This window comes from Meriones unguiculatus, chromosome 18 (genome assembly GCF_030254825.1).
Source record: "Meriones unguiculatus strain TT.TT164.6M chromosome 18, Bangor_MerUng_6.1, whole genome shotgun sequence".
NCBI classification, from domain to species: Eukaryota; Metazoa; Chordata; class Mammalia; order Rodentia; family Muridae; genus Meriones; species Meriones unguiculatus.
In genome coordinates this window covers 15,391,969-15,407,036 of record NC_083365.1, presented here as the reverse complement: position 1 = coordinate 15,407,036, position 15,068 = coordinate 15,391,969, and the positions used below count along the sequence as shown (strand labels likewise).

At 38.5% G+C, this 15,068-nt stretch overlaps 1 protein-coding gene across 6 annotated transcripts in view; it reads right to left on the bottom strand.

The window, feature by feature from the left end:
- Positions 1-15,068, bottom strand: part of Gabpb1 (GA binding protein transcription factor subunit beta 1) — a 50,654-nt gene that overhangs the window by 13,351 nt on the left and 22,235 nt on the right. For 4 of the 6 annotated variants that reach the window (XM_021642835.2, XM_060371655.1, XM_021642834.2 and 1 more), the window contains exons 2-7: positions 13,364-13,471; positions 9,653-9,820; positions 8,390-8,584; positions 6,895-7,006; positions 6,440-6,553; positions 1,261-1,446 (exon numbers count right to left, since the gene is read on the bottom strand). In XM_021642835.2, coding sequence (XP_021498510.1) covers positions 1,261-1,446; positions 6,440-6,553; positions 6,895-7,006; positions 8,390-8,584; positions 9,653-9,820; positions 13,364-13,471 — 883 coding nt within the window. The remainder of the gene's footprint in view (positions 1-1,260; positions 1,447-6,439; positions 6,554-6,894; positions 7,007-8,389; positions 8,585-9,652; positions 9,821-13,363; positions 13,472-15,068) is intronic. The other 2 variants (XM_060371656.1, XM_021642836.2) reach the window with 1 other exon arrangement.

Below are 15,068 nucleotides of genomic sequence, written 5' to 3'. Positions count from 1 at the left end.
CTGCTGCATGTTCCAGCATGGGAGCCAGGCCCTGTGCTCCAGCACCTCTTTCCTGACACACACAAGTGTGTCTTCACCTTGTCACCCACGACCACAGGTGCTTCCTTCTGTCTTTCCATGGAAACCCTGGGTCACAGCCATTGGAGGCAACCATGTCTTGTGAAGCAAATTTCTGTCTTAGTTTCTAGAGAAAGTTTTACAGGTACTGCTGTGCCTCTTCCTCTCCGTAAATAGGTAGGCTTTGTAGCAAGGATCCAACAGTGTGGCAAAGCCTTGCCTTGGTTCACGAAAAGTGGTGAACAGACAGCTAGTCACGGCTTCCTTTAGCAACTTCAGCAAAATATTGATATCTACCACTGCTCTCCAAAGAGAATCTCAACTTTCCAAGTGAGAGATCATGGAAACAATCTAGCTTGACATAGACACACAGGTACTCACCTCCCAGTTTGTAAAACAGACTACATGGCCGCCTGCTGGTCACCAGTTCCTTCCACTAACATCTAACTGCTTCATTTCTGATTTAGAGGTTCAGGCCTGATGACATGAGCTGGAGCAGTTGCTTCTTCTGCTGCAGTTCTACTGGTCTCACTTGTACTTTGAATCCCTAGTGGATCTGCTGGCATAGCTTCCACACACTCTTCAGGAAGTTCTGCACTACCTGGCTTGTGATAGTCTTGTTCAGTCAGGTGCTTCCTGGAACTGCTCACGTGAGCACACTGAGCATGGTTCTCCCCAGTTCTACTCAACACTCTGCACATGTTCAGTGCAGGCTTCCGGTCTTACAGACTAGACTCCAGCCATCTTGACAGCAGGAGCATCCTCTTTCATTTCTCTCTCCAAACTTCCAGAGTTCTGCCTACCAGCTCCCCATACTTCTCAAACTCTATACCCACCAATGACATGAGTTGTGCCTTTAAATTGTACTTGTAGCTTTTTTTCCACAGTATTTCTGAAGTTCTCATGATATCTTAATTGCATAAAATGGCTTAAAATTGTTCAATGCTGATTATAAATTATTTGCATATTGCTTGTGGCAATATTTAAAGTTCATTTTCCAAACAGAATATTTTGAGGTTAATTCTACCTACTAAGTGCTCGAAGCAAGCTAATTTTGATACTAGCCTAAGTAAATAAAATCAGGGAGTTATATCCATTGTAAAGGGCTATACAAGTAAATTCAGTGCATAAGTAAGTGCTTTTTAAATACAGTGTCCTGAGTCCCGAATGCGAACAGGCTTCATGCAGACATCTAGTACTCACCTTGCTGTCCATCAGGCATGGTCACAATGATGGGCTGGCCCATCCCACTGGTTGGAATAGAGTGCAAGTTTCCCAGCTGGATCCCATCTGTAACTATGGTGATGACTTGCTGACCCCCTGAGCTAACTACTTGCTGGATTGCACCGTCCACAGACTCTGCGGTAACCACTTCCTCTGTGGCCACTACTAGAGGGGGAGAAAAAGGAAGAATCGTTTTTGCTTTGTCTGTGCCATTCAGATAGGACAAGTTTTACATGGTTTTCAAATGTCATCATCAATAGTGATGTAGATATCTCTGTAAGTAGCTGATTGCAAGTCACACAATTTATAACTGAGTTCCAGCCATCGCTTTATGACTGTATATAATCATTCTCCTTCACTTCTTTGTATCTTCTTTATATGAAGTACAATTTAAGATCACAGAAGGTAGTAACAAGATAGTAATAAATTAAGTTATATCTACTTAATAAAATTTCATAATTCAAATGAGAACTTTATAATTATAATATAGACACATTTACATATCAAGGAGTATGGAGAACAAACAGGAATCTCTTTTGGACTGGGTGAGCAAGGTCACTTTAATAAGCAGCAAATAGAGTTGGCACTACATGACAAAGTATAATTCAACTTTTGCATAAACCAAGCCCCAAACTATGCTCTCAAATAATTTCTAAGAGATGCATAGAGAGTTCTGACAGGTAAAAACTTTGTCTTTGGCCCTGCCTAAGTAAAAAAAGAAAAAAAGAAAAAAAAATCCTAAGTTAATATTGCCAAAAATCCTTTCTCACAGGCAATCCAACACCAATCCCCCAAAATAATGTGTGCATAAAGACATGCTCATTAACATTCCTAACAGCTTTACTGTGGCTACTAAACAGGAAAACTAGAAATAACCTAATACCCAGAAGTAGTAAATAAACTGTGGTCATCATACAATGGAATACAACTAGGTCACTAAAATGACTGTGTGACGCACAGATGAGAGTAACAGGGACAGCTGTAAGCAACAGACACCACACGTACTGTATGCCTTCCACTTAGGAACTCAACAATGATTATACTGCAGTGAACTTTTCAAAACTCTGTAAGAACACATCTAAAAGGAATAAAAGTTGGGGAAAGTTTTTGGCAGAAGAGTGACAACAAATTAACACAGAAGGTGGATTCAGAAATCGTTACTGTGATAGCTGACTCAAGCAAGCATAACTAGTAGGTGCCAAGCACTCTGGTGAAATGTTTTCGTAATCAGGATATTGAAATGTTCCCAAAGTATCACACCAAAGATTACTAACAATGAAGTTAGAGATGTATCTGTCAACAGCTAGTTTTAAAGGCATATCTGACAAAAGGCCTGGCTTCAAACTTGCAACAGTGTTATTTGGTCAAAGCCTCACAAAACAAACCCAGAATACCCAAAATGCAAACAAACCTTTGAGTGTTCTCATTATTTTGTTTGCTCTAAGCAGTAAGTATCTGAGCACATGAGACAATTTCAGGAAAATAGTAACAAAACAAAATAGAGAGCACAAAATAGCAATATATTCAATAGAGTAACTATTAAAGCTTTCAATGCACTATTACTTTGATTTTTTTTTAATCTCCATATGAAAAAGAAATGTTCACTGGTTGAATACCAACTACAAGTATTACTATTTAAAAGCTTCAGCCTATGTAGGAAACTTATGAGATCACACACAGTCAAGGCTCAACTCAAGAACTTTCATCTTTGAACTATTAGCAGTGACTGCCATTAAAATAATAGTTCCTTCCTTTCATCTAAAAAGCTCTTTTAAGTTGTACAATGGTAAAGTATTTATGAAAAAATTAAAAGAAAAACAATTATAGAAGACAAAAGTATGTATCCCAAGCCTAAAGAACAATGGAATAACCAAATGTTGAAATATGTAAGAAAAAAAGCAACCTTAAAACTTAAGACTGTAAATATAAAAGTGTGTGCATGTGTATACGAATTGGCTTAATAAAAAGAAACTGTGATGTCATAAATATGCATTGATCTAATATAAAAGTCAGGCTGTAAAAAGGGAAGCCAGACAATGGCAGTGCCTTTGAGGTTGAATTTCCATGCCATACACTTATTAAGGTCGGTAAGAAAATGTTTCTTGAGAAGTACTAAGACTTTTATGTGGAAATAGTTACAAGAAATAGAAACTACATTACAGAAAAACATAACATGTTGAAGGTAGAATCCTATCATCTAACCTGAATGTAAGAACAAAAAGAAGCAAAACCAACAGAACTCACATCACCTAGTAACTCACCCCGTCAGATTAAAGTCTCGTTACCATATTCTGGAACAGATTAAAACAAAACGTTTCCTGGTGCAAGCCTCACTTTAGGAAAGAGGATTTTCAATCACCACTAGACAAATCCTATCTTTCAAATACATCTAGCAATTACAAAAAGAAGGGAAATCATAGATTCCTATTTAATCCAGGTATTATACAATTGGAGAATACACAGAGAATACAACGAAGCAAAGACAGCTGTAGGACTACAGGCTAGAGCTACAAAATGAAAGCTCTAGGAAAAACTACTGGGGTGACGTGTGCAGGCACGCCCATGCCTGCAGACCACGTTAGAGACCAGGGCAGGTTGGCAGGTGTCTTCCTCTACAGCTGTCCACCTTCTTGGCTTAAAACAGGGTCTCTCACTGAACCGAAGTTCACCTTTTTGGCTAGGGTGTCTGGCAAGCTAGCTCTTGGCATCTACCTTTCTCTGCCCTCCCAATGCTGGGATGACAGGGATATGCAGCCATACCTGGCTTTTCATCTGGGTGCACAAGTTTCAAACTCAAGAAGTCTTCATGTTTGCAGAGCAAGAGCTCCTACTCAAGGAGGGAGCCCATGAAAAGCTGTTTTTACATCAAACCCTCCACCTCAAAAAACTGAGCATATGCCAACTGAGTCGTGAGAATGTATTTCCTTAACTGGTATGCATCTCAGTGACATACACCTAAATTTTGGTTCCATTCACATTCTTATTATCTCCCCACAGACAACTTTTGCAAAACTTCATTATGATATAGCATTGAAATTAAGTATACAAATTTAAACCACCAGAGAAATAAAGTTTTCTGCCCCCCCCCTTTTTTTTTCATTGGTGATGGAAATCAAACCCAGTGCCTGAAGCATAGTGAACATTCTCCCATTAAAAAAATGCTGAATAGCCCCGAAACCAGCTTTGTTTGGTGGCTTCTGCAAATCTAAGCACAAGCTATAAACGCAGCATGTCGACACGATGATGCCTGTAGCTGTCAGTGGCCAGAAGTAATTCAGAAAAATCTTAAGACCTGCCAAGAGGCAGAACACATATATGCTTATCACCACTAATTAGTCAAAGAAAAGGGGAAAGAGTAAGAGTAAGATTATTGTCTCTTTAAGTGAAAAGAAATCCACTTATGTCCACCTTAGAGCTTTTCGGAGGAGACTTGGCAACACCGTAAGTAAAACCTGTATCACAGCACCTCACCGACAGAATGTCAGTTAGTGAACTATTATTATTAAAGTTTGAAGAAAACGAATTAAAGGTATTCTTTAATCTTGTAAGCACTGATCCAAATATGACCACTTAAACTACAGTTAGAATAACATTTCTTAAGGTTTGGCGGGGTGGGTGGGTCCATGTCTTTTTTTTTTTTTAAGGCACAGAATCACTATGGAACTTAGGCTGGCTTTGACTAGCATCCTGTTTCAGCTCTTGAGTAGCTGAGATTATAGGCAGGTGCTGTGGTACCTGACCACTTCAAGACTCCCTAAAATTTCCAAATTAAAGAAAATCCTTTTTTCTTTTCTTTCTCTCTTTTTTTTTCCTGACTTTTTTGAAACAGCCTTGGCTGTCCTGAACTCGCTTCGTAGACCAGGCTGGCCTCAAACTCACAGAGATTCACTTGCCTTTGCCTCCCAGGGTGTTGGAATTACAGGCATGAGCCACTGCACCTGGCTTAAAAATTCATATATTTGCACAGTAACTATAGTAAAAGACAATTTATATAAGAAAACCATATTGGAACCAACTATCTGTCAATACTGCTTATCATCATCTAAACACGGCTAACCCCACCTTAGAGACAGGGTCTCACTATGTAGCGCTGGATAGAACTCAAAGAGATCCTCCTGCCTCTGCCTCCTGAGTGCTCAAATTAAAGCTATATACCACCACCTAGAGCACAGAGGGCACAGCTATCCCTTTTAATAGTGGTTTTTGTAAACTGTTTCTGTCTTTAAGAGTCTTCTAACTAATGTAAGACTGACAAAATTAAATTTATGAAAATGCAAATTCATATACATTTAAATATTCTATTTTTTTAAAAGTCACAAAAAACCCAAGAGCCAAATTGGGCAAGCGCATGTTTTATGTGAACCACACAAGTTCCCTGTTTGTTTTAATTGTTACTAAAATTTAGTGGTTTTTATACATTTACTCTCTTGGTTTTTGTCTTCTTTTGTTTCTTTGAGATAGAATCTTACTGTGTAGCCGAGGCTAAAACAGAAGTTGTGATCCCTCTGCCAAATGCTGGGATTGTATAAGTACAGACCATGCCTGGTTTAATATTCATTTATATTATATTATATTATATTATATTATATTATATTATATTATATTATATTATATTATATGTGTGTGTATCTACGTGTATAGATAATTTTTTTTGCCCAGTTTCCCAGGTAAACATGGGATCTGGCAAGACAGGACATATGACTATACTCAGGGAGAGCCAAGCAGTAGATGCTTCTAGCTTTCTTCACACTTGTTAGCTGAGCACAGTTTTAGTCCACCTTAGTCATCTTTGTTACCTTCCTGACCTCTGTAAGCACCTGGACCTGCACCTTTCCTTATGTGTTTAATAAAAATGAGATCAGGACATTCCATCATACTGGTGGCTGATACAAAAATAAAAATCAGAAATAGTGACTTTAATTAATAAGAAATAAGCAAGAAACAAGAAATGTAGCCAACCAATTCTGAATGAACTACAAAGGTAAACAAAATTATAAGGAAGGACTCTTGAAGAAAAGATTCTAACAAACTCTGTAGAGATCCCTTGAACAGGATTCAAAAGGTACTAACCACAGAGGAAAACCTTGACAAAGTGAACTATGGAAAGGTCAGGCTGACCTTGAAATGCTCAGAGTACAGATCTGACTTGTTTTCTGACCTGGAGTTTCTGAAGAATTGGACAATGGGGCAGATGCTTCGGCTAAGGCAGCTAACGTAGCTAATACTGACGTAGAGGAGTTTCCAAACTGAACAGCAGATACTCCTGTTTCATCTAGGAGAAAAGAAAAACAGAATTCAGATTGTAGGGAGCTTAATTCAGTGTATCCTTCTCATCTTCTATTTCTCACTTGAATCTTAACTGACACTACATAGTATCAGTTTGGGAAAGGTAATACTGTCATGACTGTGAAAGACTGCCTTTCTTAGATTGGTCTCAGAAAAATGGTTTTGTTAGTAACTAATTGCCCAAGAGAGTAGGCGTTATTCTTCCCCTCTTCTCCAACAGTCCTGTCTTAAACTGATGTGTAACTACCAATGCTCAACACCCTACCAGCTGTCCTACCGGCATCGCAATACCTGTTGCCTTGGATGGATTTTCTGAAGATACTAGACCTGTTAGGTTCACCACCCCTCCAGGTCCAATGATGAACTGGGGTGTGGCAGCGTGGATTGTCACCGTGTCAGGACTCTCCGGGTTGGTGTTGATTTGGTTCTGCATAGCAATCTGGGGAACAAATTATCATAGTATTTTCAGAATTACAGGCAGTACATCTGGGACAGGTTCTCAATTAGTATATAAATACACATATAAAGAAAGAATGCAATGAAGATAGTTTATTTTTCTGTAGAATTATTTAAATTATTTCTACCACATTAGGTAATATATAAGATGACAGATGAAAGTATGGTCTTCCCATTTAATTGTTCTTAATCTTTAACTCTCAACCCTTAAATTGTATTCCTAGACATAAAAAAATGAGAGAATCAAGGTAAAACTCATTGCTTCCCGGCACATAACACATCTTACAAGAATGTTCAATGAAATCAGGGAATCTTAGAGAGATCTTCTGAGAATGGGACAAGAAGACAGGTGAGAAGTAATTCTGGTTACCAGAAAAGCCAAACATAACATATGTCTACAGATAGGTGTTCGTTTAGTTTTTACAGATGGTGAAAAAAGAAAGAAGCCAGAATAATAGACACTATCACTTCTATCACAGAACCTTGGCAAAATTTTGCCACTTTTAGTCAGACTTGTCTGTCTTGGTATCTACTGTTTTGACATTGAAAGTGTCAGCCATATTCAAGGTGCTGAGGGAAGAGACAGACAGGATCAGGAGGAGGGGGTTACCTGGGGAAATTCCCAAAAGCTGCACCACTGGAAAGGAATCATCTCAGGAGGAATTGAAACCAAACTATCGATCACCTCGGTCCTTAAACCTGACTAAAGCAAATCTTTTCATTCTCATTCCTGGGCATCTAACCCAAACAAATGAAAATCCTGCCTAATTAAAACACACCATTTTGCCAGATCCCAATTTACATTTTTACATTATCAATGCTAGACAAAGTAGACTTAAAATGAAGAGGGGCTCAGGGTGATTCCGCAGCTAAAGGCACAAGCCACAGAAGCTTGAAGACCTTAGTTCAGTCCCCAGAACCCACATAAAGATGAAGAGAGCAGAGACTCAACAAAGTTACCCTCTGGCCATGCACTGCACAGCCAGCCTCACACATCATGCACACAACAAGGCACATAATAAATTTTAATTGTTTCAAACAAACAACAAAAATTTAAAAAACAAACTACAGCACTCATTCAAGGGATATTAGTTACTAAATCTTTATGAAGTAGTTTACAATTGGTTTGATAAAACATGATATTCAAATATGCAACAAAATAACTTAAATGTTTAGAAAGGGGACTCAGAAACTGAAAGCCAGAAAGTTACTGCCTTCTCCAACCTTCCAGAGGATGGACAGTATGAGCAGAGGAAGCCGAGAACAAGGCCATTCAGAGGAACTGAGCCCAACAGGAAAAGCCACAAGACAGAGCATCTGGCTGCAAGGTACCTTTCAAGTTTTCTTAAACTCAAAGCCAAGTTACCTGTAATATCTCTGCTAAATCTTCATTTCCATTGTCTATTGAAATATCAAATGCAGTTTTACAAAATTTACTCTGCGTGTGTACATCAGCACCATATTTGATTAAAAGTTCCACCACCTCTTGATGGTTGTGTTCTGTTGCCCAATGCAGAGCTGTCATCTTTAACATATCCTTTGCATTGACGTCAGCACCATGCTAAAAAATATTTCAAAATCAGTAATATTCAAGATATGAAATATAAAGAATTGCTGATATGAAAATAACAGCCACAATGCTTTTAAGCAAGAAAAAGCACCATTAATTTTTTTGTGGGGTGGGAATGTTTTAAATATATGTTCAGTAGTCATTAGTTATCTGTCACTTAATCATTTTTCTACCATGCTGACTTTCCTAGCCACCTTCCTTCTAATTTCTTGAAATAAGACATTTGGGTTTTAGTAGCTGGTTAGGGGCACAAAGGGCCGAAGTGGCATAACAGGTGAAGGGCAGCACTGAGTTTTTCTCCAGAACTTTTTAGTGGTTTATGGTGGGTGACCTGTTATAATTAAATATACTCTTTGCTTCCAAAACAAGAACAACCCCAGGAAACAGAAGGAAGCTGTCTGATATGAGCGGCAAGGTGCGGCACAGTGCAGCTAGCTGAGAGACACATGTGCTTCGCCCTGAATTAAAAAGAATATGAAACAACTCAGCAATGATCTCTACTCTGCTCTCATATTGAAATGTTTTAAATGCACTGTGCTAATTAAAATTAACCTGAGTTTTCACTTTTTAACGTGGCTTCAAAAATACCTAGGATTACATGTGATTTCCATCTACATTTCCTTGTGTTTCTTTCACCTACAGGCTGAAATGAAATGGGTCAAGAACAAGAGCTGTCATTCTGCTTCAGAATGTTATCTTTTGACATTTACATGACTGAAAACAAACATTTTATTACCTGTTAATCTGTTTGCTAGCCTTCCAAGACTAATCTCTCCTGCATAAGGATTCTGATTGTGCTAAGGCAAAGCTGTAGTTCTTCACCCAAAGGACTAACTCTCAGTGGTCAACTCTTAACTGAGGATACACCTATAGAAAGGTTTTTCCCTCCAAAGAACTTTAAGGCAATATTGGTTTGACAGACTTACAGATATCTATAACAAATGTTCTATCAAAGGTAAAACAAAAATGTGCACTTCATGAAATTCATCTCCTTTCTCATCTTATGAAATTTTTGTAGGGATTAGATTCAAGACCTAAATCCAAAAAGAAAAGACATACCTTAAGCAAAACCTCTACTATGCTGGCATGGCCCTCAGAAGCTGCCATGTGCAGTGGTGTCCGGTCCACTTTGGTCCTGGCATCCCTACTTACACCGGCTCGGAGAAGTACCTCTGTGGTAGAGTAATGCCCATACTGTGCAGCCAGATGAAGAGGAGAAGTTCCCAGCTGTAACAGAGAAACAGACATACACATGCACAAACAAACAAACTCCAGCTTTTTAGTTGCTTTTAAAATTCCACTATAAACTATTCTACATTTTTAAACAGTGAAGCATATTAAATTGTGTATATACTAATTCAAACATCAAAAGGAATTACTCAACTCAAGCTTATCTTCCTAAGTCCCATACATGTATTCGTGTGGAAAAGTCAGTGATTCCTTTAATTCAAATTCTCTTCTTGCTTTTCTTTCTTCCTCTACTTAGGTCTCAGGCTCAAACCTGAGATCCTGCCTCAGCCTCCTAAGTGCTGCGATTATACCATGCTTATTAGCTTTATTACTAACAGAAAAAGAACTGGAGTTTTACTAAAAATTAGAGATAATGGTGCTGGAGAGATGGCACAGCACTTAAAGCATCTGCTGCTCTTCCAGAGGACCCGAGTTCAATTCCCAGTACTCACACAGCAGCTCACAACTGTCTGTAACCCTAGTTCCAGAGGACCTGACACCTTCATACATGCAGGTAAAACACCACTGTACATAAAATAATAAACAGAATCATTTTTTAAATTAGAGATAGTTTTGACCTGTCAATGAAGAAGAATTTGTATCAGAAGCATATATTTAAATAGCTAAAGTGTGGGTTACATTCAACTACATGCATTAAAAAGCCCCCAAAGCCCATAATTCTGATTATCAATGATGTTAAAAAGAGGTATTTCACCAGATCATGAAATTTGCTAGGCTGTCACTGTTAGAAAGCACTTCTGTGGGGTTTTTTGTTGTTGTTGTTGTTTTAGTTTGTTTCAATTTATTAATGTTGTTTTATGTGCAAGAATATTTCAGCTGAATGCAATGTGACACAACCCCTAGAACTAGGGTTACTAGGTGGTTGTGAGCTACCAAGTGGATGCAAGAAACTGAACCCAGGTCCTCTGCAAGAGCAAAAAGTGTTCTTAACCTCTAAGCAATCTCTTCAGCCCATACCTTCAGTTTTTAAATCACTTTCTGTAAGTCACATTGTTTTGAGACCTTCATGTTCTGGTCTCAATGTTCTCACTGCATGGGTGCTATAAAGGACCCTGAAGTACAGAGAGAGGCCACCAACTTGCCTCAAGTCATACAAGTGGCATAATACAAAGAAAACCTTACAAGTAATTACTTTACTTCAAGAAAAACGTAATTTATTTTACTGATATTCTAACAGACGCTCACAGGTCAAAGGAAACTGGTAAATAATCCTTTTTTCATGCCTTGTTGTATTTACATACAATGGCCTCTTTTCTACTCTCAAATTCTGTATTTAATGAAATATTTAAACCGTTCATTGAACAACCACTGAGATCCACTTAGAGAGGTACTGAGGTCTACTCTGTATTTCTGTTGTTAGGTCTCATTTGAGACTTTTCCTTTTTGGCTCACAACGACAGGAAAAAAATACGTACAACATGCACACTTACATATGTAACATGCATACGTACATATGGTTTCAAGAATAGTTAAATGTCTGTAATGTCAACACCACAGTCTGGAAGAAAAACCTTTCCAATAATTTTAAATCCTCCCACACGTTGCTCCCTGATAAAAAGCTCTTTCTTTAGTCTCTCAGGTAAATGCTACTCAAAAAAAAAAAAAAAAAGAATCGGTTTTGGTGTGCATGGTGTGAGTTCTGGGGCGCAAACCCAGGCCATGCTCACATGGCCTGCACTCTACCCACTAAGCCCTCCCCCCAGTCCCTAGTCAGAATGTTTTGACAAAGTATTGCTTTGTTTTAACTTCTATCGATTATAAATCCTTAAATGGTATAGTTAGGTTCTTCCTGTGTTGAGCTTTACTGGAACCCTACCAGATGTTCTTCTGACTTGTTTATTGCTTAATGTTATGTTTACAATATTATGTATTCATGTTAATGGGCAAAAATGTAGCATGCTACATTTCTCTACAGTAATCCAATCCAGAGAAGCCACAACTAATTCGACTAATCAACTGACGAGCACTGTTTTGTTCCCAGCTTTATTATAAACAATTGCGATACATAGGGTCTTCTAGTAACTCAAGCACATAAACAAGATTTTCTTGTACATTCTAGCTCAACTGCTACAAATGGCATACACATGTTAAAATTTAATAAGCACTGTCAAAATGTTCTCCAAAATGGCTACCTCAATTCACCTTTGCATCATCTCCTTACCAAGGTTGGCACTCCAAACATCACTTTACTAACCTAGTAGATATGCCAAATAGCTTCTGGCTTTACTTTTTGTTTCCTGATGGAGTTGAACACTGTTTCATATTTCCCGGCCATTCAAACTTTATCTTAGTGAAATATCCTGAGTCACCTGTCTTTTGTTACTGACCCACAGGAACTCCTTATACTTAGTGTACATAGGATCCACAGCATATTTATGGTCCTTCTGATGTACAATAGCATCAATGATGATATAGCTACTACTGTATTTTCTTTAAAAAGAAATTGTTCTTATTTTATGAGTGTTTTTCTGCATGCATGTCTATGCACCATTATGTGTGCAGAGCCTGTGAAGACCAGAAGAATCCTCTGGAACTGGAGGTTCACGTGGTTATAGGCTGCCATGTGTGAGCTGAGCACCGAACCCAGATCCTCTACAAGAGCAACAAGTGTTCTCAACCACTGAGACAGCTCTCCAGCCTCACAGGCGTGGTTTTCAACAAGCTGATTGTTAGGTGATTGCTCCTTCAAATGACTTCACCCTGACCTCGCCTCGATCGATCTACGGGTCTCCTAACACTGAGGAGCGCTGGGTGTCTCCACTTTGTCACTCTGAGTACTGTTGACGGTGTTTCCCACAACTCCTCAGATCACTTGGATTTTCTACTGTGTCTGCGCTACACCCTGGCTTTCCCACCATCACTTCTCTAAGTAGTCTGCAGTTGTCTCTAACTTGTTACTGACCTGCCATCTAAGTCTTCAGCAGGTCTGCTTCTGTGTTAGGCTGTTTCAGCAAGACATCCAAGCTTCTCTGTGTTTGGGTATTAACTACTCCTGACTGCTCACTTTCCTTAAAATTTTATTAGTAGATATGAAGCTGGGATTTTAAAAACTAAGTTTCTCTATGGGACATGTATTTGCTTCACCAGGGACATGGGTGAAAGAACCCTAATTAAAAACAAAACAAAACAAAACAAAAAAACAAAAACAAAAAAAAACCTTTATATTCACTCCTCAGCCTAGTTTCTCAGCTACCTGGGTGTTCACGAATTCAGGCTTCAAATATACAAGACATGCCTATGATTCCAAATTCTCTCCCATAAACGTTTCTCCCTCTCTCTGAGTTTTGGTTCACACTGAGTCATTTCTTTATAGTGCCTCACATAAGAACAGGGAAAAGAGAAATCTTTTTTAAAGATGTAATTGTAAAATCTGAACAAATCCCCTCCCCCAAAAAATCTGTACATTTTACCATTTATAAGCATAAATACTAGATAAATTTTTATCTGGGAAGAAGGGAGGAACAGCAGAAGAGAAGGAAGCAATAAAAGCAAATGTACACCATTAAAATCACTCTTTACCCAGTCTGTAGTAAAAGGAGCTCCATTTGCCATCAAAATGCGAACTTCATCATCTTGACCTGCTCGTGCCGCTTCTAGAAGCTTCTTCCCCAAATCTACCAGGGACATCTAAATGAAACACACGAACTGACATCAGAATCTCCATTACATACCGTCACATGACTCTCCCCTTGTTTACAAGTCCATCCTCCGTTATCCCTTCAAATGTGACTTGGTTAACCCAAAACTATTGATCACCCAAGGCAATTTATATTTGGATTCCTGAAATATATTTCTCTTCTCACTAAGTTTTTGTCTGAGTGAAATTGGTTTAAATTCTTTACAAATGGACAGCTAAAGACAGAAGAGGCTAGGTAGCAGGTACAGTGAGTCTAAAAATTAAAACTGGCACCTGTTTTTATTAGCGCCTAACAACATGTTTATAGAAGTAAAAATAAAGGACAAGATATTATCCTGCTGCTGCTCTCAGCTCATCCGCCATGACCTCTTCAGAAACAGCACGTGTGCTCTACGTCTGAAGCACATCTCCTGCTCAGGTGCATGAAGTGCACACTCACATCTATCTTCCAGAAAAGAGCACAATTCACACTCCATGCAAGTACCAAACAAGGGGCTGAATGGTCTTAGGAGCAGGACATGTGTCACACTAAGAATCTACAAACAGATTTTATCTTGAATTCAAGAATTCTCTAAAGACTAATAATGTTCCAGGGAGAAGAAAGAAGGTGGCAGGGAAGACATACAGATGTGTCAAAAAAGACCATGACAGGAATCCATAGGTGAGCAAAGACTTGAACTGATCAGAGGTGCTCAGATTCCTGAGATGGTCATTCTGAGCAATAAGAAAATTTCCAAATGCAGAAAGCCATTCAGCTAGAAGCTTACTCTGTGATACTGTGTAACATGCTATGGAAAGAACAGGGAAAACTATAAGCCTGTGGAGAAGTGAAGACAGGGAATCTTTAAGATTTAATAAAAAAAAAAGAAAAAGATGCAGCTGGGATTCAAATTTGTCTAAAAAGGAATACTCACAAGGTATAAAAGTCATAACAGAGAAGTGACAGGTGGATTAGTGTAGCCAAATTTATGTGAACAGCTGTCACTCAAGAAGAGCATATGAGAAACTGACAGAGCTTAGAAAGGTTATTTCTTCCAGGAAGGCATAAAATATACTACCTACTTAGAAGAAATGTTAAGGAGGTACAAAAGAGATAACTACAAGAAAATATAACTTCTGGAAGAAACTATGCCAAATTATTATGTTTTAGTAGATTCTGTAACGTGAGTCCATCCACACCATACATGGGAAAAACCACAGAAAGCCATCAACACTAGGTGGTGTGCATAGATGAGATTTCTAAAGAGTTATTCCATGTGCAACGATAAAGAATTTATAATATACCCTGTGGCAAAGATCGAGAAAAGTAATGTGCAGTTATAGAGTTTATACGGCCTTTTGTTTGTTTGCATGTGACACTTGTGACATTTCTTGACCTTCTGGGATTTTTTTCCCCCTTTTTCCCCCCACCTCCTATTTTCTCTGTAACCCAAGGTTGTTAATCTCTGCAAACAGATTAAACTTCTAATCTCTAATAAAGGTCTTTCCTGGAGACCATGCAGGAGCTTAACAGTAACCATCATCATCACTCCAAGACAGAGAAACCTTAAGCAGTAACTTCCTATTAAAGTCTACATAATCTTTAAA